General features: G+C 48.3%; 1 protein-coding gene across 1 annotated transcript in view; it reads right to left on the bottom strand.

The window, feature by feature from the left end:
• The window catches only part of WDFY4 (WDFY family member 4), a 268,432-nt gene that overhangs the window by 28,590 nt on the left and 216,892 nt on the right, over nucleotides 1-22,950 (bottom strand). The window contains exons 48-51 of the mRNA XM_044240003.1: nucleotides 11,422-11,464; nucleotides 10,161-10,280; nucleotides 8,142-8,259; nucleotides 6,382-6,491 (exon numbers count right to left, since the gene is read on the bottom strand). Coding sequence (XP_044095938.1) covers nucleotides 6,382-6,491; nucleotides 8,142-8,259; nucleotides 10,161-10,280; nucleotides 11,422-11,464 — 391 coding nt within the window. The remainder of the gene's footprint in view (nucleotides 1-6,381; nucleotides 6,492-8,141; nucleotides 8,260-10,160; nucleotides 10,281-11,421; nucleotides 11,465-22,950) is intronic.

The raw sequence follows: 22,950 nt of genomic DNA, 5'->3' as shown, positions 1-22,950 counted from the left end.
GTAATATCTTTAAAACTTAAGCCTGTATTATTTATAAAGGAAGCAATAACTGATTTTCCTATTTCCTATATTAATAAATGTATTTGCATACATTTGTTTCAAAATTAATGGGTTTTCTCACCTCTGCAATACAAAAGAAAAGCCAAATTCCCTAGAAGAAAAAGTGGAGCTGTTCTATTGCTTGTACTGTAAGTCTGTGCGTGGACATGGAATCCGGGGGCCACCATCAGGGAGTCTCAGCCATGACTCGATTCTCAGGAAAGGAAGGAAGGAGAAAAGGAAGAGAAGACAGAGAAAAGGAAGGGAGAGAAGGAGCGAGGCAGGGAGGCACAATGAAGGTCTGCAGAGCCCTGCCATGAGGAAAGTCCAAAACAAAATAAAATAAAACAAGAAAAAAATTAAGTATACAGACTGAGTGGAAACCAAATGATCGGAGAGAATTATGGAGCCAAGATTTTGCTCCTAAATCTATTCTGCATATTGGCGCATCCTTGAGTACCAAGAGCAATGAATCCTATGTGTACCCGACATGCTGATAAAAACAATAGTAAGATGATTATTATTATTATTATCAACAAAGGAACAACCTCTCATTGGCAGAAAACTTTTTCCATGTGACGCTGAAGAGCTAGAAGACAAGGCAGCCAAGGCTGGAGGTTTCGAAGGCAAAAGGTAGAGGAGCTGGATTTTACTTCTAAATGATATCACTCCTTCATGAAGAAGCCAGAAAGATATTCTGAATATTTAAGGGCTCATAAACAATATAACCCTAGGCATCCTTCCTCAATTAAAATACTTCCAAGGGGTACAAAATTTTGCAAAGAGATGAATCAAAATTAAAATCAAAATAATGGGGAGAGAAATGGCCAATTAGGACTTCTGCCGGACATGACAGGAGTTTAGATTAGAAGAAAGTTTGTGATTGTGGTACGTCTATTAAAACTGGAAATGGTCTAGAAAGGAGTGTTCTGTAGTAAAGGCACAGCTCTTGTGTGCGCCTGTGTCCCTGGGTAAGCATTTCAAGAGGGACAGACATTCTTAAACCCCTCTTCAGTGTGGGCAGGGAAACCATGCTGAAAAAAACCCATTCAATTCTTGACCAAGACCTGCAGGAAGTACAGCAACTACATGCGCTCAAGGACCCTTAAACACAGAGATTTGCACACTACATGCTAGAAAGTCTAGTCTTCCTTTCCTGTGGGACTGACCTGAGTCAACCCACCACTACATCCAAGTATGGGATTGGTTTTATGAGCTGGCTGACAACCCATTCTCCTGGGAGATGGTTTTTCCGGTAATTTACAAGTATCACATGTAGCCAATCCACTCCCAGGACCCTGTGTGTGTGGGTCCTCTAAGCTGCTGTCCTCTGTCCGTGAAAGAGGGTGTGTCGGCGAGAGGAGAGGGCGCCCCAGCTGGGCAACTGGGTGGACCAGCACGGGGGTTTCTGCCCTCCTGCAGTGTGAACACCAGGGAGTTTCTTAAAGTCTTAATGTTTCCCACCAGGGAGTTTCTTTAAGTCTTAATGTTTCCCACACTCTACTCTGGGGTGACCGTTGCGGGTGTACAAACATGGGTTAGCATGTGAGTGTGAGTGTGCATGTGTGCACACGTGTGTGTGAAGGACCTCCTGCAGTGCCAGGCGAACAGAAAGAGATGCCCCGAGGACTCTGCCCCGACGCCCCTGTCCCTCTTTGCAGAGTGGGAATGGAGAAGCGATCTTGGGCTGGGGCCCCGACCTCAGATACATGGGGGAAGGTAACCAGGGGCTCTGAAGAAGAAAAAGAAAAAGAATTTAAAAGTTCCTGGAAGCACTTGGTGTGGTGCATAAACAATGAATCTTGGAACACTAAAAAAAATAAAATTAAATTTAAAAAAATACACACATACCTAAGAAAATAAATGAATAAAAGTTCCTGGAAGCAGAAGGTAGGGTCTGGGGGAAAGTGAGCAAGGGCGGGGTCTGGGATGGGGAACAAAAGAGCAAGCGCATCAACTGGTCAATTTTGAGACCCCATCACCACCCAAGAAATGGCAGGGCCAACGTGTGCAGCTGAGGAAAGAGCCGGGCTCGGCCTTCTGCGGGCTTCTTCAGAAACATGCCAGGCTCTGACATCCCACTCAGCCAGCTGGGCTGTCGGCCTGATGAGAATTTGGGAAGCCCATGTACCAGCTGGGCTGCCTCGTCAGTCTTGCTCTCGATGCCGGGTGGGCCTCCCCCAGCATAGCCATTAGCTTTCCTTCCTGGAGGATGTGGCCCTTACTCAACAGACAAAACCCACAAAAGTTTTGAGAAGCCTGCTGTCCACTCTTACAGAGAGGACAGTGGACAAATATGGAGCATTTAGAAACCAGACAAAGGGCTCCCCTGCTGTAACTCACCCCATCTTTACCACCTACCATGGCAGGGGTTATTTTAAAGAAGGAATGGAAAAAAAAAAAAATAAAGGAGGAATGGAAGCTCAGTGATTCAATACTACCCATGAGAAAGTTCTAGAGCCAGGACTTTGACTCAGGTCCGCCTGTCTCTATTACACGAGCCTTTCCGAATGCTCCTCGTTGAGTCAGCATAATGATAACTGTGCCTTTGTTTTGGACACAGCTCCCCCCCGGACCCATGGCCTGTCACCCACGGAGCCTCCACGTGCACTGCCTGGGCGGCTTTCTGTTCTCTCTGCAGTGAGCATCTGTCTTACACGAAAACCAGGCATCGCGCCTCAGGTGGTTCGGAAAACCCTTCCCCACTGCTGGTAACAGCTGCCGTCACACGGGTTGCGACTTAATTAACACAGCACTTTATTTCAGCTTCTGATTAAATGTAACAGCAGCTGCAGCAGCACGGCCACTGTGCCCTTGCTGGGGCGCTGCTGCCTCGCTCCGCCCTGCCCAGGCCAGTCTCCTTGCGGGCCTCATGGCCACTGGTGCTCCCGCTGGGGCGGTAATGGGGCAGGGGGGCGGGCTGTGGCCCCGGCAGCGGTGCAGCCTCCTGGCTGCTCTCAGGCACCAGCTCCAGGCTGGACAGACGCCGGAGAGGAACCGCGTCCCAGGAGCTGAGCCCCCGGCTCTGGCAGACAGCGGTCTCAGGCCTCCACAGAGTGGGGTGACAGCGTATGACCAGCTCCCATCTCATTCCCCGCGACTTGTGGTGTCACCTGCTTGGCTCGCACTGCCTCTCTGCAGTACCTCTGCCTCTCTGCCATACCTTCTGGACTGTGAGAGTCTATCGCTGTAATACCCGGTTCGAGGCAGAAGATCAAACACAGCAACCACAGAGGAACACAGTCATTCCGAGAGCAGCCCAAAGTCGGCAAGATGCAAAAGTGAAGGCAACATAGCACACTTTCCACCCAGGGATCAGAATGTGCTGCATGGCAATCCTAGGCTGCGGGGCAGAGCCCCCGCTTCTGTCCTCATCCAGTTCAGGGGGCGCTGGGCAGGCCACTGTACCCAAGGCACCATGTCTGCCTCTGACAGTGCACAGGGCCACACCGGGTGCAGGGCTTAGACACATGGCTTTCCACTCCAAAGGTGCGTCCTCCCTGCCGAGCCATGGAACAAGCAACCGGCAAGTCTGGCTCCTTCACACTAATAAGCAAGAGGCAGAGCTTACTTCATGCGCAATGGAGAAGCACGCCTTTTGTCAGGTTGATTCTTGCAAACACACCCAGCTCTGGGTCCATCCAACCATCTCAGTTCCCTGCTCTCCAGATAAATAAAATAAGAAGGGCTCACTCCTGGATTCTGCATCTTCTCCACATTTCTCACTCTTCGCTACCCCATGGTCCATGCTGGGGAATGGAAGTCTACTATTGAGACTGTAGTGAGGTTCCGTTCCTCATTACCAGACAGGAGTGAAGCAAAAGTCCCTTAAGAAGAAATGGACCTGTCCCCTAGGAGGCCCGGTGGGGGCAAAAGAAAGAGCCTGACTTCAGGAACATTCCTAAGGAGGTCTGTGAAGGTCCCAGGACTCCCAAAGGAGAGCCAGGTGCATTTCCTCCCAGATGTAGCCTTTAAGCATTCCTTTGGGAGCTAAAATTCATCTTTTATTCTAAGGAGAAAGCAGAAGATGGTGGATTTTTCTCAGGATGTGCTAGAAGAGTCAGTAAAAAGTAACACACATGGAGAACCCAGATGGGCCAACAGCCATAGAGAGTCAAACCAGGAAAAACTAGGAGTCACATCAGACTTCATTCAGCATGGGAGTTAAAGGGCCAGAGCTAATGTGTGTCACCCAAAAGCAGATATAATTGGTTCTGACCATCTTGCGCTGGTTCAGACCACCTCAAATCAGTTTAGTGTGGTCATCCATGGATCAAACTAGCTAAACAGAAAGCTCAGACTAGTTGTGACTAACTTCAGGTTGATCTTAACCCAGCAGTTTTGTGGGTCTGCAGCACACCTATTTCATCTGGCTCGTCTGGTCCTGGAATGCTTCTCCGAAGTCCGGGCTGTCTTGAATTAGCTTAGCCCAGAGCGGACCAGCTTGAACAAGCTCAGGCCTGCTCAGCTTCGATCTGGCTGATTGCAGGGAGAAGGGAAGTGACCAGGATCGATTGCCTACGCAGTGTCAAGCCCTGCGCTAGGGGCTTTACCCACACTTTCTCATTTAACCTCAGCAGCTCCAGAAGCTATGCAAAATCAACCCTCATTTCCAGAGGTAAGATCCCTCGCAGAAGATTCCGTATCCGTGAAGTAGCAGATCTGGCGTACAAATCTCATGGCGGATGCCGTTTCAAGTTCACTCTGCCTCCTGTCCACGTGAGAGGACCTTTAGTAACACGTAGAGATGGGACTTTACAGCATTAGACTGAAGGGACAAAAGAAAGCTTTTCAAGCATCCAGCGCCGCCTGGAGGGAGTGCTATAACAGAATGCATCGCCATCATCATCAACGCGATCATCGCTTCTTGTGGATTAATGAGCAACGTCTGGATGGGATTCCTGGCACGGGCTAGAGCTCTGGGACCGTTTGTTCTCCAAACCAAACTTACTTAAAATGCTTGTTGCCTGAGAAAGGCTCAGGGGAAGCACACTTATTATTTTTGAGTGTATTTCCAGGGAGAGGAGGTTATACAATGTCTAGACAATCCATGCCTTTAAGGAGAGAGAACACTGTGCCAAGACAGAGAAGACTGGAGGGATTTTGTTCCTAATTGGAGAAATCACCTTGACCTTGCCTACCCACTCCCACCTAGGGCTCAGGAGTTGGATTTAGTACAGACGTGGCCTTTGGTCTCTCAGGGCCAAGGTCATCTGACCACGAAGAGTGGCCTTTGGGTGAGGTGAGACCAAAACCCCACACTCCTGGAACACTCGTACTTTCTCTTTGTTGAACTTCGTAACTGGAGCAAGTCTGTGCATATTCGTGGCCTGTTGCCCACCGTGGCTCCTGCCTTCCTCTCCGTAGGATGCCGGGAAGGCCCTGGAGCTGGCCAGGCCCTGCACTTGCACTGTGAGCTGCTTCCCTTTGGAGCTGGCTGGAACTGGGCTACCCAGAGGCTCTCCCCAGTTGACAGCTGCGCCCCTAGGACAACCTGGGAAGCAGGATCCCAGCGATAAGGTCAGAAAGAAAATAAATGTCTTGACTGCCTGCAAAGGACCCTGCCCCAGCAACCCCATGTGCTTTGGCCATACCACCCACTCAGAGCAGGGCCTGCTCCCTTCACGCTGCATAGGGCTGAGGAAAGACAGAAGGGGGCCCAGCTATATTTGAACTTCAGATAAACAATAAATCATTTTTTAGTCTAAAAAATTCACTGTTTACCTGAAATTCAAATGTACGCGGGTATCCTGTGTTTTTATTTGTGAAATCTGGCAACCTTGGGCTGGTAGGATGAATGGTCTCTTGGTTCATGGGTGGGTAAGTTGGTCAGATCTTTCTCTGGTTCAGCTATTCATTATTCAAGTACTTTGTCCTTTTAAGCCTTTCAACTTGCACTTAGCGTGGCTGTCTGCATTCTGAAGTCACGAGTGGTGCTCGTTCACTCCTCCTTCTTTTTTTTTTTTAATGTGATTTTTTTCCTTCTTTGTGTTTATTTTTCTAATTCCCAACCACCCACCTTCAAGGAAGTCTTCAAGCCTTCTGCTTTTCCTTTTTCATGAAAACTGACTTATATTATGCATGTTTCCCCCTATTACCTCTCATTTCTTGTTTTTGGAGTCTTTCTGCAACACCATTGGGCAGAGGTGCAGGTCACCGCAGGTCAGTGAGGATGGGCAGCCTGTCCCAGCTGGAATGCCCAGGATCCCAGAGCCAACATCCGGGAATCACCGGCTGAGACTGGATTTCTAGCAGGGAGACCCCTGCTTCATCCAAGACCAGCCATTCGTCGGTGAAATAGTGGTGTGTGTTGTGTGTGTGTGTGTGTGTAAGGGAGCTCACCTGTAGAGAGCAGAAGGCCTGGGTATAGGGTGGCATCCGGACCAGGTAGGAGGCGACAATGATGGCCGAGGAGTAGTGAGTACAGTAGTGACACTGGACGGTCATATCTCCTGCAATGAAAGGACAAGTCTGGCATGGATGTCCCCCTGTGCTGGGACAGACTGCAGACACACAGACTCTACCAGGCTCAATCATGAGTGGCGGGCACAAGCCCTGCTCAACATAGCACCTGCAGGCCTAATGAAACCTTGGCTCTGCTCGCAGACGTCATGATTTGGCCAGTAGCCATGGCGATGAGAAGCACATGCAAGACCCTCAGTGGCACCCCCGAGTCCCCAGTGGTCTACCCTCGAGAACGTGAGCAGAGTTAGGCTCTGGGAAGGCTGCACTCAGGATTCATGGGAAGACAGTGGCTTTGGCCTTCTGAGTTAAGGGGCACATAGAAAACCCCAGCATGCCTACAATCCCTCCAGCGCAGTCGGCCAAGGCCTGAACCAGCTCCCTGTGGTGACTTCTTACCATCTTGCCGCGAGCCCCATGCCCAGCCTGAAGCCCTCCCTGGTGCCATGGAGGAGCTGTCTAAGCCAGTTATTCCGGGGGCCGGTGGAGGAACCTGCACAAGGTCCCAAATCCAATGGGCAGCTCAAATGCACACCCAAGGTGAGATGGGAAAGCACGGTGAGATCCCGTGCTCCCCTGGCCTGCCCCTGTGGAAGGGGCCCTGCCACGCCCGGCAGCCAGAGGAACAGCACGCGGGGTTGGGGGGTTCCCCGAGAAAGGTCCTAACGATTCAACTTCAGCCTCAGGAGGATAAGCAGGGCAACGAGGGCCTGCCCAACTGTCTACATCCTGCCATCTCCCCTGAGCAAGTCTGAGTGCCAGCCCCACGCAGTGCAGGGATCCCAGGCAGGCCTCTATGGGGCTGTGCGAAATGCAGCAGGACCCTCCCTGTCCTGCTGAGCCGAAAAAGCAGCGTCTCTGGGCCGTGTAAGCCTTTCCGAAGCACAAGACCTCTGGTTCCCAAGGGAAATTTTCATGGTTCATGGATAGCTGCTCCTTATTTTAAATTATATGTTTATTTCAAAGGATTTGAGAAAACCAATAGAGCTAGCATCAAATGCATGATAGAAAAATTTCTTTTGAAAATACATTTATCAAAGTTCAGAACTGAATAGACCTAGAGAAAAAAAATTAAGGCATTAGGAATTCAAGTCGCATGTGAATGTGGCAAAAATTATAAAGGTGATGTGCTGATGAAGAGACTGGGAGGTCGGTTCTAGAGTCCAGCAAAGACAGTCTCCGCCATTTAGAAGCTGTGATCTTGAATGCATTGTTTGAACTGTCCGTGTTTAATTCCCTTCTCTTTGAAAGGGACCCTTGTATTTATGAATGTGGGCTGGCCTGTGCTGGGAATACACAAAATGCTGAACGAATGTGCTCTCCGCCTTTGGTAGCCCTAGGTCTGGAGGAAGCAGCTCTTAGCGCGGTAGTTCTCAGTACCCCCTGTGCCTCACCACAGCCTTACTTAAATCAGAATCTCTAGGAGTGGGGCTTGGGCATCAGTAGGTGTAAAACCTGCCCAGGGAACTCTTCCCTGCAGTCAAGGTGCAGACCAGAAGATTAGAGCTGTTTGTATCCAAACATAATTGTTTCCATGCTAGGTGAGAGCCCGAATCATTACCAATGACCTTGTCAAGGCACTTGAATGAGAAACACTGCAGGAAAAAAAAAAAAAAAAAGTCAAGCTGGGATCTACCCACCTTCAGTCTTCTCAACCTCTTTAAACCTCTGGATGAATTTCAGCTTCCTTTCCTTGGTCTGAGCCCCCATAGGCTTTGAGAGATCGCGGAAAGTCTTGGGATTCGTCAAGTTCAATGTCTAGAAGGCAGATGTGTGGTTGGAGTTAACTCCCCTCAGACCCTCTTGTGCCCCAGTGAGACTTCAGGAGCCACGCTCTTTAGTTTTATGGTTCTCTTTATTGGTTTATCGTCATTTGGTCTGACCCCCTCTGGTGATTAGCAGGCGTGCTGGGGTTTTATGGCCCCAGAGCCAGTGATCCACAAAGACTTAATAAGGGAGAGAAGGAAACTAAGAGGAGGGGAAGATTGAGTTCACGCTGAACCTGTTCCAAGTTGACCTAAATCAGAACATTGCCACCAGTTACTAAAAAGAGACTTTGAAAAGAATCCCTGTTGTCGATGAGGTGCTTGGCTCCAGCCCCCATGGAGAGAGATGTATGCTCCAGTAGTTCACAGTCCTTACTGGGAATCAAACGGACTCTCTAGAAGGTTCTGATTGGGAAGGAAATGTGAGGAGCATCCTCTTTTGTCTGGAGCCCCTCCCTTCTGTGCAATCACAGCATGCAAGTTTACCCCTTCCTCTGCCCTGGGGAACACAATATAAGGCAGTGGAGACCTGAGGTTTTTAGGGCCAGGTGTCCTCAGAGATGTTTGCTTTGAACAGAGATGCTCTACATGTTAGCAGAGGAGTTCAATATCCTCTAGGATTTTCATGTCCCATAGAAAGTGTTTTTTAATACTTCTTTTCCTTTTCACTAGTCGTGAACCACTGCAGTCCCCCTGGGGAGGCAGGGTCTGTCCCCATCTCCACACCTGCAGAACCAGGGGTGGGAGCAGAGTGAGGCAGACCCTTCTCAGACCCCTGTGATTTTGCCAGGACAGCATGTGGCTTCCAGGCTGCTACATCTCCTGATTCTCCAAAAGTATTGGAAATCCACATTTCTAGGAGAAATAGCCCGATTTCTAAACACGGGTAAGTAATCACAATTTTGGACTAAACAAAGGGGGCTGGTAAACTACCCCTTTGCAACATGTGAGGTAAAGCTGGGATTTGCACGTTTCATTCTTGAAATAGCTCAGCCTCAGATGGATCATTAGGGAAATAAAAGGCAATGTGCAGCTGGAGAGAAGAGTTTTGTGTTAAATGTCTTAACTGGGGATAGGAGGTCACAAAGGCTTGAGGCTCCTTCTCCCAAATCCTGGGTGTCAGTCTTCCAAGCTGTCCCAGGCAGGATTGGCAAGGGCTGGTCTGAAGCAGGACTTAGCCACCTTCTCTCCTTTACACACACAGCCCCACATCCCACTTGATGGCCAGAGCCCAGGTGGCTGGGACAGTGCTTCGTGGCCAGATCATTCCCAGCAATGTCATCATGGCCCGGCTGTGTCAGGTTTCCTCCTCCCTCCCCTGCCTGCTGAGGCCCAGGGGCACACGCCGAAAGAGGGAATGATCTGGCCTTGCTATCAGCACCCCTGTCCCAACATGTCTCAGTCCAGATCCTGAGTGAAGTCCACATACCAACATCTGATGGCTGAAGTCAAGATACAGGGGAGTGGTTTGTTCTCTCTGGGTTTCTGGGTCTCTCTCCGTCTCTCTCACTTACTCTACCCCTCACCCACACATGTTGACTCAGGAAAAAATTCCATGGCCTCCTTCACTTGCAGGACTGGGCAGTGTCTCAGCAGATGGCTATCGGTTGCCTTCAGAGTACTGAGTAAGCTAGGAGGCCCTCCGGAGCTCATGTTAGCAACTGTCCTCATCATATTGATCATCCCACAGGTAGGGTCACCTTCCCACAGGTAGATCTGGAGAGGAACCTGAGCTCCCAGACTCCAAAGGCCTCCTTTGGAACACGGAGCAGCCCTCAGGCCCAGGTGGACTGAATCTCATAGCAGAGGCTCTGTGTGCTGACTTAGTACGCTCTGGTCTTCAGGGTCAGAAAGCCTCAGGACATCTGAACAGCAGCCACGTGACTACCATACCTGTGAGGTGTAGTCAGCCAGGACCCAGGGAAACACTGGATACTGCATGTAATCATTGTAGGTCCTCCCAGCCGCGGTGTTGAGGTGCATGAGATACTCAAAATTGCTGATGTCCCTTTTCTGCCGGAAGAGAGAGAGAGGAGATAAACCAAACACGACTGGCATCTTCCTAATGGCCACGGGGGTCCATCTCTTAGCCCTCTGCAGTCCTCACTGTGTAGGTGAGAGCAGGCCCCACATGTCTCCAGGGTTCCCCGTGCACCTGGCACCCAAGCCAGGCCAAAGCAGGGAGGCCCCACTAATTTCGACAGGAACTGAAGCAAATATATTCAGGAAGCAAAGTCAGCCAGTAAAAAAAAAAAAAAAAGAAAATACAGCATAGCCATCCAAGGCCAAGGATAAAGCCTTCTTTTGTTCAGCTGCTGGGTGTGATACTCAAAAGTTGATTAAAGGAAGAGCACAAATACTATGGATGAACTTACTGCTGACCTTCTTATGATTAAAAAAAAATTAGCCAAGGGGGCCTTGCAGTCACAGAGAAAGGAGCCCTCACCAAGAGGTTGAACAAGCTGTCTCCCTCCGGGAATTTAGGGACTTTCTTTTCTGCCCTTCTCTGTTGGGATAAAATTCATTTTTAGGGTCTTAGAATGTACAGTCAAGGCGGAGTCAGGGCCTATATCTGGGAAAAATGGCCAAGGGAAGAAAGGACACTGAGTTCAGCACAGCTATCACCTCTCATAGGGGACCCGCATGTTAGATCTTGCTTGGCCCTCTTGCTGGGAAAAGATTTGGGACAAGTGTGACCAGGCGTTCATTTCTTGTTGCCGTGTGATCTCTAGGACTGGCCCTCTTGGGGTCCTAGTCTTTCACTGAGGATCAGAGGCTAAATGTCCATTCATTCAATCTGAGAGTCATGCATGTCCTCTCAGAACAAGAGAACCCTGGAGCCCCTCTACACTGTGACCACTTACACATGTGTGTCTGTGGATGCAGCAGGTGCATATGCATGTGTACAAACACACACACACACACACACACACACACACACCACCCATCTTGGTCTCCAAGCCTCAAGGACCACTTTTGATCACTGAGATCTTTGTAGGGAAATATTCGGGACATTTTGGTAAATTAAAAAAATAAGATCCCTCCCGAGCCCCCCACATGCTTTGTCTCTCCATCACTGGGGCCAGAGCTGTTTTGTGATTTGCCTTCCCACAGGGTTTCCTCAGATCTAGAGTCCTCTACGGGGTCACTCTACCTGCCACCTCTGTAGCATGGTCCGGTCGGAGCCTGGGTATCTCCTGTGGGACAGAAAACAATGACGGTGACCAAATGTCTCAAGGCACAAATGAGGGGAGAAGTGGGAATTTATGGAGCTCTGTGGGATTGGTGCATCCAGAAAAGCCACAGCCTTCCCAGGGCATACAGGCCCTCTCCGGGCAGGGTAATAAGACTATTATCCAAGCTCTGCTTGCCCCCACACTACCCTACTGAAGGTTAGGCTTTTGTGGTCACTTTTGCTCTGCTGCGATGCTGCGATATTCTACTGCTGTCTTAGGTGTGGCCTGTGGGGGAAGTCCCGGGGCCACGCAGAAGCAGGCTGACCTCTCACAACCCCACACTGAATTTCCCACAGCCACGTGTCAGCCTGCTTTCCCCATGTACATGTAACATACGTGATCATAACATACTGGGATGGGATGATAACATAGGCACGTAGTTTAACAAATGTGGAAGACTGTAAAATCAGAGAGTCTCCGAACTACCACTCCTACTCAAGAAGCCCCAGTTAACGGTTTCCAGAATAGTTTTACCTCTAGGCCTGTCTATGCGCTTGTACCATTGTTGTTTTTATGACAATATGGGGGGATAATCTCATCTGTGTTTTGTCAAAGTCTTCACAGCAGGGTGGAGTCAGCTCCCATTGCTCTATGGGATTCGTTTCTACAGCAGCAGGACCCCATTGTACAGATGGATTAGGACTGGCTGAGCCTGCCCCTGGGGCAAGGGTGGGGGGGGTTGGTCCTCACAAATGACCTTTCCGTGACCAGCTTCAGACATAAATCTCTGGGTACTTGGTGAGCATACCCACGCAAGAAATCTCTGGCAGCGGTTCTACTGGGATGAAAAGTATGAACATTTTCCAGTTTGCTACATATTACCAACCTGTTCTCTTAAAAGGCTGTACTGATTTATGTTTCTACACATAGAATTGAGAAATACAAACTGAACCAAAGAAATACCGTTTTTGACCAATGTGGTGGGAAAGAGTTTAGAAGGGCAACAAGGTGTTGTGCTGGGAAGGGGATGGGAAGGGGTTTTCTCCACATGAAATGCCCTTTCTGCTCAGCATGGATTTGTGGAACCCAGTTCCTTGGCCTCTGTGGTATCCTTTGGTTCCTTTTCCAGCTCTCTTTTCTTCCCCTCTCTGACTCTCCTTCCGCTCTCACGACCTTTGTTCAAGATGTTTTGCCAAACCCAACCGCATCATGTCACCTCTTTTCAGCCATTCACTCTTCCTCGGTCCCACTCAAGTACCCACAGATGTCACCCCAACATGCGTTTTATGTTCCACTCACATGCACTGCACCAGGATCCTTCCAGCCTCTGCCTGTCTGGACAAGGCCTGGCTGCCCAAGTGCCCTAGCAGGGGCAGTTCCCTTACCTTCCCACCCAGCAATGCTGACCTATACTCTGCCTCAGGCTTCCCATCGCTTTTCACTCAATTCTTTCCTTGGTAGGTTTTTGATAAATAGAATGCAGTGCCCAGGCTGGGTTTTACCTCTCCCCACACCATCACCCCCAATAGAAAAATCATCTGTTATGTCCATTTTATCTAGGCAAATGACAGTAACAAGAACAGAAGCAAAAGAGAGTCAAGTTTATTGCTTTAGGTTGCAAAGGCTCCAGCGAAGGTTTGGTTCACTTGCTCAGTCTGGGGCTGGCCACCTATCCCAGTTCTGGAACACAGGCTGCTTCAAAGGCTACAAACATGGGCAGAGCCCAGGTTGGAGACAGTGGGGTCACCACTTTGGAAAGGACATGTGCTGAGCATTCCTGAGGAGGTCGAGCTACAAGCATGTGGAGTCCGTATGGCAAAGCTCACTAGTCTTGCTACTTTATTTTGCAAGTTTGACGGGGGGCAGGGCAGGAAATAAGGGGACAAAATGTACCTACTATAGCTCAGGCAATGAGAGACAATCTCAGCCATTTTCAATTTCAGAGAGGGTTCTAGAATTTTACCGGTGGTCTTTTGTGACACTGCCCCCAGGTGGAATGGTGTGCAGAAGATAGAGGCATGTCACCATCCCATTTCTCATTTCATCGGCTATGAGCTCCAAGGAAGATCCATCATTCCCTTACGACCAGCAAAGGACGCCGTTTACCAGCACTGCCGAGACACCTAACCAAAGGTGAGTCATAGTTTTGAACTTTTTATTTGTTTATTTATATGTTTGTTTTATGTTATCACTTCCACTTCTGTCTTATTTCATTTAATTTGAGAATTTATGTATATACTCCTATACTGATTTTTTTCTTTTTTTTTAAAAAATTTATATCTATATTTTTATTTGAGTCCACTTGACACACAATGTTATGTTAGTTTCAGGTGGAGAATAGAGCGATTCTACATCTCTAAACATTATGCTGGGCTCGCCACAAGTGTGGCTACCGTCTGTCCCCACACACTAGTACAGTATCACTGACTGTGTTCCCTATGCTGGGCATTTTATTCCCATGACTTAGTCATTCTGTAACTGGAAGCCATCTCCCATCCCCTTCACTCAGAGACATAATAATAATAATAATAATAAAAATACCAGTAATTGTCATGCGTTAAAGATTGCAAAGACTTTACCCATTGTCTAATTTCCACAACGACCTAATGAGGCAGCCATTTCTTCACTTACAGAAGAGAAAGTGGATGTGTGGGGTGACGGAGTGGCATGAAGCCAAGGGGAGTTCACCCCCAAATGGCACATTGCAGAGACTCGTGAAACCCTGACACACTGGACTGTGCAAAGCACGCGTTCGGATGAAACCCTGACCCAAGGCCCCCACTCACAAGACAAGCTCTTTCCTCTGCCAGGGCAAAGAAAACAAAAGTAAACAAAAGGCAACAAAGGCAAAAACCTTAGTTGTGGCTGACTTAGAAGGCAGTTTCCTGACAAATGAGTAATTTGTGTACCGCTGGGTTTAAACAATGAGCCCTAGCAAAGTTGCTAAGTTATCATTGCATACCCATGAGATAAACATGAAGCTGTTGAGGTATTAAAAGTCTGGAAGGATATAGAACATGAAGTTATCTCCAGATGCTGAAACTGAGCGGCTTTAATTCTCATGAGGTTTAGGTCTCTGCTCTTTAAAATGTATTTATCTTCTTGTGCATTTTCTTCCATAAAATGTTGATTTTTTGCTTATCTGTGTTTTATGATTTTCACATTGTTTTTTTCTAATTTAAAATGATGTACTTTTACTAATAGTCTAGAAATACACTGGGTCATAGGACTTTGGGTAACTTTTAATTTTCTACTTACTTATCTGAATTTGATAATTATTTTAAATCCATTTATTGTCTAAGTTAAATGATCTTTTTTTTAGTTTTGCATTAAAAAAACAGTGGTGATATCCATGTATCTAAAGTTTTTGTGGTTAACTGTATTTTTCTTTTTTAATTTAAACTCTTTCCTTTTGCTTTAATACTTTTCAAAATGTGCAGTGCTTGGATTTATTTCGGTTCAAATTACTTATCTGCTAATTATTTTATTTAATTTCATTTGGGTAGTGTAATTTCGGGCATATTTATTTATTTCTATGTATGCATTTTCAAATTTTTCTACAGTGTTATTATTTGCATAATAGTTTTCATGGGTAACTTTTTGCTGGTCTTCTCGATGTCTGGCAATCTAGTTTAAAGGAAAAAACTGAACAAAAAGATTATAAATGTACAAATATATTTGTTGCAGCCCTAGCCACGACAGCACCAAATTGGAAACAACAGGAAAAGCCCAGTCAACCAGATTCAGTATTACACATTCTATTGAGCGGTAGATTTTAGAAATTACACATCAGCATTTAACATAATATTAAGTGAGACAAAAATGACTATATAATTGTATGGTTTATATGCGCATTATGGTCATTCTGACTTCATCGTGTGAAAAGGGCACAAAGAGAAAAACACAAGAAATAATTAAATTCAAATAAGCAGATAAAAGATAGCTCTCTCACAGATCAAAGAGCTGAAAAAACTATTTGGACAAATAACGAGGAAGACGAATGCTATTTCATGGGATTGACTCTGTGCTTTATATAGAAGTAAGGTGTTTGTCCCTTAAAAGGGGCAAGCATGGCTGAGCTTCCGTTAGCAATGTCCACTTCCGGTGTGGCCGTGGCAGGCCAGTTCTGTCTGGTGGAGAAGTGTCCACCATGCTGCTGGGGGTGGCAGAGAGGAAAGCCCCCCCAACAAGAAGCTGGAGGAGCCCAGGCCCCGGGTGCCCCCCCTCCCCCACCAACAGCTAGCTGCGCCTGCGCCTGCGTGTCCTGGAGACCTCTCAGCTATTGTGTTCCCACCTTGCAGGCTGGCGTCAAGACTATGCTAATTAACTCCAGGTCCCAAGTCTCTTGTTGCCTGGTGACAAAGTTTCACAGTGGAGGAGGAGGAACTGGCACAAACGGGGTAAGTTTTCCTCTGGTGGTGGCCCTCATTTATCGATCTTGGCTTTTTGCTCTCCTCCTTTGAGTAAGCAACTTTGGAAACGCTGGTTCTCTGGGTGTGTTTTATTTACAAACCCTAGACACGAGCTAATTCATTATTTAAAGAGGAGGAAGCTGGCCCTGAGCCGCAGGCAGGAAGGGCAGCTAGCAGGGGCCTGAGCTGGGGACCCAGCCGGCCTTTCTTGGGTGCCTGGGGCCATGGCCAGCTTGGGAAGGACAGTGTGTGAGTCTCTGGGACGTTGGGGTCACACTTGGGTCTCTTTCCAAAGTCTGCGTCTGGAGCATTTTGCTGTTCCACAGGCAGAGGTGACTAGAATTTGAAATGCTTCTTAACCCCACCGGTGACTGACCCATCAGGGGGAGTGCAGGGTTGGCTACACTTCTTCACTCAGGAGGCTGGAGCCTAATGACTGCTGACCGGAGTGGGGTTTGGGGCACACGCCATCTTTTGAGAAGTCTGGAGGCTAACTCTCTTCACAAGTTGTCCTGAATGCTGGGACCCATTAACAAGCAGTCATGTCCTAGGCTGGGGTGGGCCTTGCAAGGAGAGACTCTTCAAGGAACACACTGGAACACCTGCCTATGTCCCTATTTCCAAGACAGGTATAATGGGAAAACGCAGGTGCTCCTAGTTCCAGTCTTTGTGACTTTGGATAAGCTACTTGGCCTCACTGAACCTTGGTTGCCATATCCGTCCAGTGGAGATGAAAACCAAAAATAGGTGGTTATAAGAATCCCTTATAATGTTTGTAAAATGTCTGGCCTGTAATAGGTAGTCAGTATAATCGCTACACACAGTCTGAAAGCAGGAACTGAATTCAAATGTGTTAAAAGCTATGCAGTGTCATTGCTTTGCAAAGGGTCTGGCACATAGTGAGTTTTCAATACATTTACGAACTGTATGTTATGTTATGTGAACTGAGTCCTGAACACCAGCTCCTGTGGGATGAAATGGGGAGTCAGAAAGGTTAGGAAATGTGTACAAAGTCACATATCTAGGGAGAGACAGAGCTGCGACTGGTCTGTGACTCACATGCCTTCTGGCTGGAGTCTGAGCCTGCAGGGGAAAGGGAAGTACTGAGCCAGCCACTGCCCATTCTGCAGAGACCCTGAGCCCCATGGTTGTCTAGAGACCAATTTTTAAGGCCTAGTTCTTGGTGGCTCCAATTTCCTCTTCGAATTACCATTGCTATCAAGAGGTGAGGGTGACTTCATGCTCTCTCCCTCCAGCCATCACCTATGTGATGGGAAAGTCAGACTGGGTGATGTTTCCTGGTCCCTGGTCTCCCTACAACAGAGGGTGTGCAGGGAAAAATGCACCCGTCCAAACAGGCATGATGGGTCCCCCGCTGCACAATCCATCGCCTTTCCATCCTCTGCCAATTCGATTTATTGCCAACTTCCAGTTTCTTCCCAGTCTTGTACCACAGACCTCATCTCAGCCCCCAGAGCGAGGTCCGATAACACGCACATGCTATCTCTGCCATGAGGGGTGAATCTCAAGGGTGAGGCTTGACCTGGTCTAGAGAGAGAGTTACACAGAACCTCACTCCACTGAGGCTAGTGTCTGGAAAACACGAGTCAGGAGCTTCCTTGTCAGCCCAGAGGGCCAAATTTATCACTGGACTTTGTAAAATCAAACTTTCGTGGAAAAGCCAAAGGCCAGTTCAGCCCCCAGACAAGAAGACTGAGCAGATGCTGGCTCTGTTTGAGCAGCGTGTGACTTTGACAGGGGACACACTTGGAGGCTCAGGGCTTTCTCCGTAAAGTGGGGTGGATGGATCAAATGAGATTACGCACGCAATGCACTTGAACATAAACTTAGCATGAGAGAAACACGTATAGAAAACGTCAGTCCCGCTAGAACGGCGGGCTGCATTTTCTCTTTGACTCACACATGCAACCCAGAAGACCATTCTAATTCTTCTTCTACCACATATGGTATATATGCGCCATCCTTCTCCTTCCTATCCCCTTGGTAGACATCATCTTCTGCCTGCAAGGGGCTATCTCCATCTACTCTTCCTTCCCTACCTCTGAGACTTCCCAGCAACCAGGGTGATGCTGTCTCCCCTCATGCAGGCCCTCCCCAGCCCTTTGTCCTCATCTTCTACCCTCTCCTTACTGTCTCTGTTCCAGCCCTTGAGACATCTCCTTTCTAGTAAACACCACAATCACAATCTCCTCCCTGCTTGGTAGGACTTTGCCCTGGTGCACCCCCCACCCCACAAGGGAGTTCTTCCCCAAATCCTCCCATGTGCCCTCATTTTAGTGTCAGTTCAAACGTCACCTCAGAGAGTCCTTGCCCCACCTTCTGAGTCTAAATTAGGCCACCCCTCCCCAGTATTCTCTCCCTGATCCTGGACATTCCCTTGGACCTCCACCAGGTTTGATTTTTTTTTTAATTTAATTTAATTTAATTTTTCTCACTCTTCCAAGATTCATTGTTTATACACCACACCCAGGTTTGATTTTTTTTGCAGAGGGTCTATACCAGCTGAAATTATCTTGGGCCTTTTTGTTTGTTTTTATTGATTGATTTGCTTCGCCTGAAATAGGAGCTTCATGAGAAGTATAGCAATGTCTACCTTGTTTACTGTGTCTCTTCCAACCTGACCCTGACCAATAGAATGACTCAAATACAAATTTTTGAATGAATGAACGAATGAATGAGCAAGTGAGTAGCTTGGGTTGTAGCAAGCTCTAGAGGTTAACAGTGGACAAAGGTATAATCATATCTTCTAATTGCTGCTATGCTTTTTCTTTTATTATTAATATTATCATTAATGATTTGTGTTTAAAAGGTTGTAAAGATTTTGTCCTTGGGAATCAGCAAAAATTTTTCCACAAGTCTTATATCCGGCTACTCACTCCAGGGAAGCTTTCTTTCCCTTTGGCCGAACCCAATTAAAGTTTCATTTGTCGTACTGCTAACCCACTTTCCAGCCTCACTGCACACTTAATCTCACAGCCAAAAAGTTCATCACACCCTTGTATGCATCTGTTTGGAAAGTCTTCCTTGTCCTCAAGGGTGTTCCACCCAAGGCTGGGTACTCACTTGGTGACTGATAAATATTTGGTGTGAAAGTGAAGAATTTCCCCCACAGATTTCTCCCTTAAAAAATAGTCTGCATGTTCTAGAAGCCCTTTCAAAGTAGGTGCATAAATAGTGGGTCAAGAGGGATTCCACAGCAGCTGTGGGATCTGGGAGGAAGCTGACCCCTTGCTAGGGTCGTGGGAGCTGGGATGAACTTGGTAAGCACCTAGAATTCATGCCTTCAACCAAGACTGACTGAAGGCCTCCTCCATCCCAGGGACTGGGAGTGCAGAGTCTGATTGGGGGGTGGGGGGGAAAGAAAGGCACAGACAATAAAAATAAGCACAAGAAGTAAGCCTGTTAGAAAATAATATTCACGTGATAAGTATCATGGTAGACAGTGCAACAGAACAAGGAGGATCAGGACACGCTGAGGCTCGGTGTGCTTCATTAATTGGGGGATCAGGGCAGGCTGAATTGAGCAGGTAAATTTTACCCAAAACCTTGAAGAAGATGAACAGGTCAGTCAAGTAAGTATTTGAGTGAAGAACCTTCCAGAAGGATGAAAGAGCTGGAGCAAAGGCCATAAAAAGGAGTTTGTAGGGGTGGATTAGAGGAATGGCCGGGCTGAGTGGTGGATGTGGAGTGAGTGTGGGGGTGAGTGGTGGAGGACCCTTCAGAGAGGAAGCAGTGGGTCAGGCCATGAAGCCACTGGAAAGTGTCTGGCCCTTATCTGGGTGATACAGGAGTAACAGCGCCAAGGAGTAACAGGGAGGGACTTGCTGTGGTAACATAAATCCTCTGGCTGCTGTGTCGAGAACAGATTGCACAGGACAAAGACAGGTGCAGGAAAATAAGACAGGAGGCCGCCACCAAGGCCCGGTGGCAAACATTAGTGACTCAGCCCAGGGTGGCCCCCGGACACATGGTGGGAAATGGTAGGATTCTGGATCGACCCTGAGCACAGAGCGAGCAGGATTTCCTGACGGACCAAACATGGAACCTAAGAGGCAAAGGGGTGTTGAGTGTGATGCCATGGTCTGGGGCCTGGTATTTGAGATGCTGTTGCTGTTGGCCTGGCTGGAGGAGGCTGTGGGGGCAGCGGGGGCGGGGACAGGGAGATTGGTTTGGGACACAATGTGTTTTGGTGTCTTCACACAGTGCAAGGAGCAATGTTAAGTAGGCAGAAAGATACAGAAGTCTGGGGTCAGAGGGCAAGGTCTAGAAAAAAATAAAAGTTGGAGAGTCATTGGTGTATTTAAATAAAGAGACTAGGTGATATCACCCAGGTATGGGGTGTAGACTGAGAAGAGGTGAGTGGTTTGGCCATGGCCCCCAGGGAGCCCATGGCAGACACAGTTCTCATCCAGCCCGGACAGCTCCCTGCCATGTCTGGTTTATGTCCACTATCCCCGAGAGCTCCCACCCAGTGGGCTGCACGTAAGGGGTCCTGTGCACGGTTGCTTCCTAGTGGCCCCGAGACCCTGTCTGAGAGCACACCTCACAGTGACGTGCCAGTCCAGTACCACACTATGGCTGATGCCAGCCAGGTGGCTGGGTTTTCTCCTGTCTCTGGTAGAAATTAGAGCAGAGGGGACCTGGGCTTATCTGTGATGGCCTTGGAGGAAGTGTGGGGACTGGCTCTCTCTCTCTCTGGTATGACACGCTCTGGGGATTTTTCTCACAATAGCCTGAGTATCATTTGGAAAATAAGCAATAAGCCAGATCACATCTGTTCTCGTTTTGTTTGTTTGGTGTGTTTTTGTTGTTGTTGTTCTTTTTGCTTATTTTGTTTTTAATTGTGCCTCGGGCCTGCCTGCCTCCCTTTCTTCTCTCTCTCCCTTCCACCTCCCACCCCCTTCTCTTTTTACCCTCCTTCCATTTTCCTTCTTCCTTCTCCCCAGCGCTTGTCCCTCCATTCCCCTCTGCCGAGGGCCTTTCCATCTGTTTCCTCCATCCAAAACACCCTCCCCATCTCCCTGGATCCCTGCTTCCTTCAGTCTCTGCCCGGTTGTCTTCTTCTCAAGGAGGCCCTTCCTGGTCACCCTCTCCAGAAGCGTCTGCCCCCTTCCCTCCCCCCAGCACCATCTCTGTTTCTTTTGTCACAACTCTTTCTCCTCCTAGCACTCCTTGCCACCTGGCATTGTACACTTCTCTGCTTTTGCGCCTCTCCCGCTTCCTGTGGCTTGCTGTATGAAACCACGCCCATCCACAGCGGCTATCAGGTACCTATTGTTAATGAATGAGTAAATCCAAGAGGGCCATGGGAAGTTCAACTGTCCCCTTACAGTTGATCTTCAGGGCTCCATTCCTGGGGGTCCTGTGGCTCAAGGAGCTGTCTCCTTGTCCCCCAGGATAAAGTAACCTAAAGTGCACCCAGTGAGGCAGAGATGCCACAGTAAGGACGCGAGGCTGTGGAGCCTGAATCCGATTTCTGCTCCGTGGGACCGCTGGAGTTGTGGCTCCACTGTTGACCAGTTACACTGTCCTGATCATGCCACGATTTCCCCTCTCCCCCAATACAGGAAGGCACAGCACAGGCCTCCAGGGCTCTCCTACGCTCACCCCACCTTCAGAAGCAGCCACTTTTGTGATCCTATTCACAGAAGGGGGAGCTGAAGCTCTGTGAGGCTCAGGGGACCGTCCAGGGTCCCCCAGATGGTAGAGGGGGAGGCAGAAGGCATCCCAGGTGGTCTGAAGCCCCTGTACTTTTCACCCTTCCAGGACGCTTTTCGGAGCCCATTGCCTTATCTGCAGGGGAGGCCTAGGCCGTTGGGAGAAAATGCAATAGCATCTATCTGGCAGTAGCAGTATTTAAACCACGATGGTTGTAACTGAATTAGCACTCATCTCTGAAGGTCTGCGGGTGCCAGGAATGACTGGTCCTTCTGCTTTCCTGTGTGTGGAGGTTGGTTTGTGTGTTTTGAATGCGTTCGCTGATGAACAAGGCATTTCTAGTCTGTTAAACTAATAATCTTAATATTTTATTTTAATCGTAAGGCACCTATTCCCTTTTGTTCCTTTAACAAATCCAATTAAAACAGAGTACATTCAGAATTACAAAATAGATGCTATTAAACCAATAAGAAATCATAATCTTCTGTTATTGGGCCATGTGACCCCCTGGGAACTTTTGCTCCAAATAAAAGTTGAATTCTTATTATCCGCCAGGGGAAGGGGGCAGTTTGACAGATAACAGCATCCCAGCCGCACATGTGTGAGCCGCACGGGTGCTCAGGACGGAGAAGTAAATAATATTAAGGGTAGACAGAGCTGTACACACATAATAGCCCAGGAACACACTTAGAGCCGCACTGATCTGATTAACCAGATAACTGCCACATGGAGTGAACCTGATGATTCCCACACAGACACTCTGTTTGCTGCAGCTTTATTATCATGGAAAGGATGTTCTACCCAGAAGCCTTGGAATAAGGTGAGCTGTGGGAGTTTGGATAAACTACTTCATGCCCCACTCCACCCCACGGCGTGCTTATCTTTGGGTAGGAGGATTATTCCCACCTCAAGGGAGGGTAGTGAGGACCGAATGAAATGGCTAAGGGAGGTGGCGGGAAGCAGAGGGCATGACGTGCCTCGAGGGGTTGAGCATGCATGTGGGAGGGGGAGGGGTAGAGAGAATCATGTGATTGACACAGGGGGGTAGCCTGTTGTCTGGGAAGAGCATATGAGCAACTCACAGGGATTAGACTTTACAGTGAGCCTGCACAGTGAAAATCAAACTTCTGGTGATCTGCATACAGCCTCTCAGCGCCCCTACATAGCCAGCAGCCCCCCAGAGGAGAAGAGGGCCCCAAGTCTCTGGTGAGAACCTGGGAAGGTGGGGGGCTACCATTCCTCGGCCATACTGGATGAAAAATCTTCACATTCTTGACATGTTCAATGTGGCAAGAAGCTCACAACATGGCGGAGCTTGGGGACGGCCGAGGGACAAAAGATTCTAAAGCCAGAAGTGGCACATCTTTTGGGGACATGTGGGACAAGCAGCTTTAATTTCTGTTCTAGTATATTTTG

The sequence above is a fragment of the Neovison vison genome, chromosome 2 (assembly GCF_020171115.1).
Source record: "Neovison vison isolate M4711 chromosome 2, ASM_NN_V1, whole genome shotgun sequence".
Lineage (NCBI taxonomy): Eukaryota > Metazoa > Chordata > Mammalia > Carnivora > Mustelidae > Neogale > Neogale vison.
This window is presented reverse-complemented; position numbering and strand designations above follow the sequence as displayed.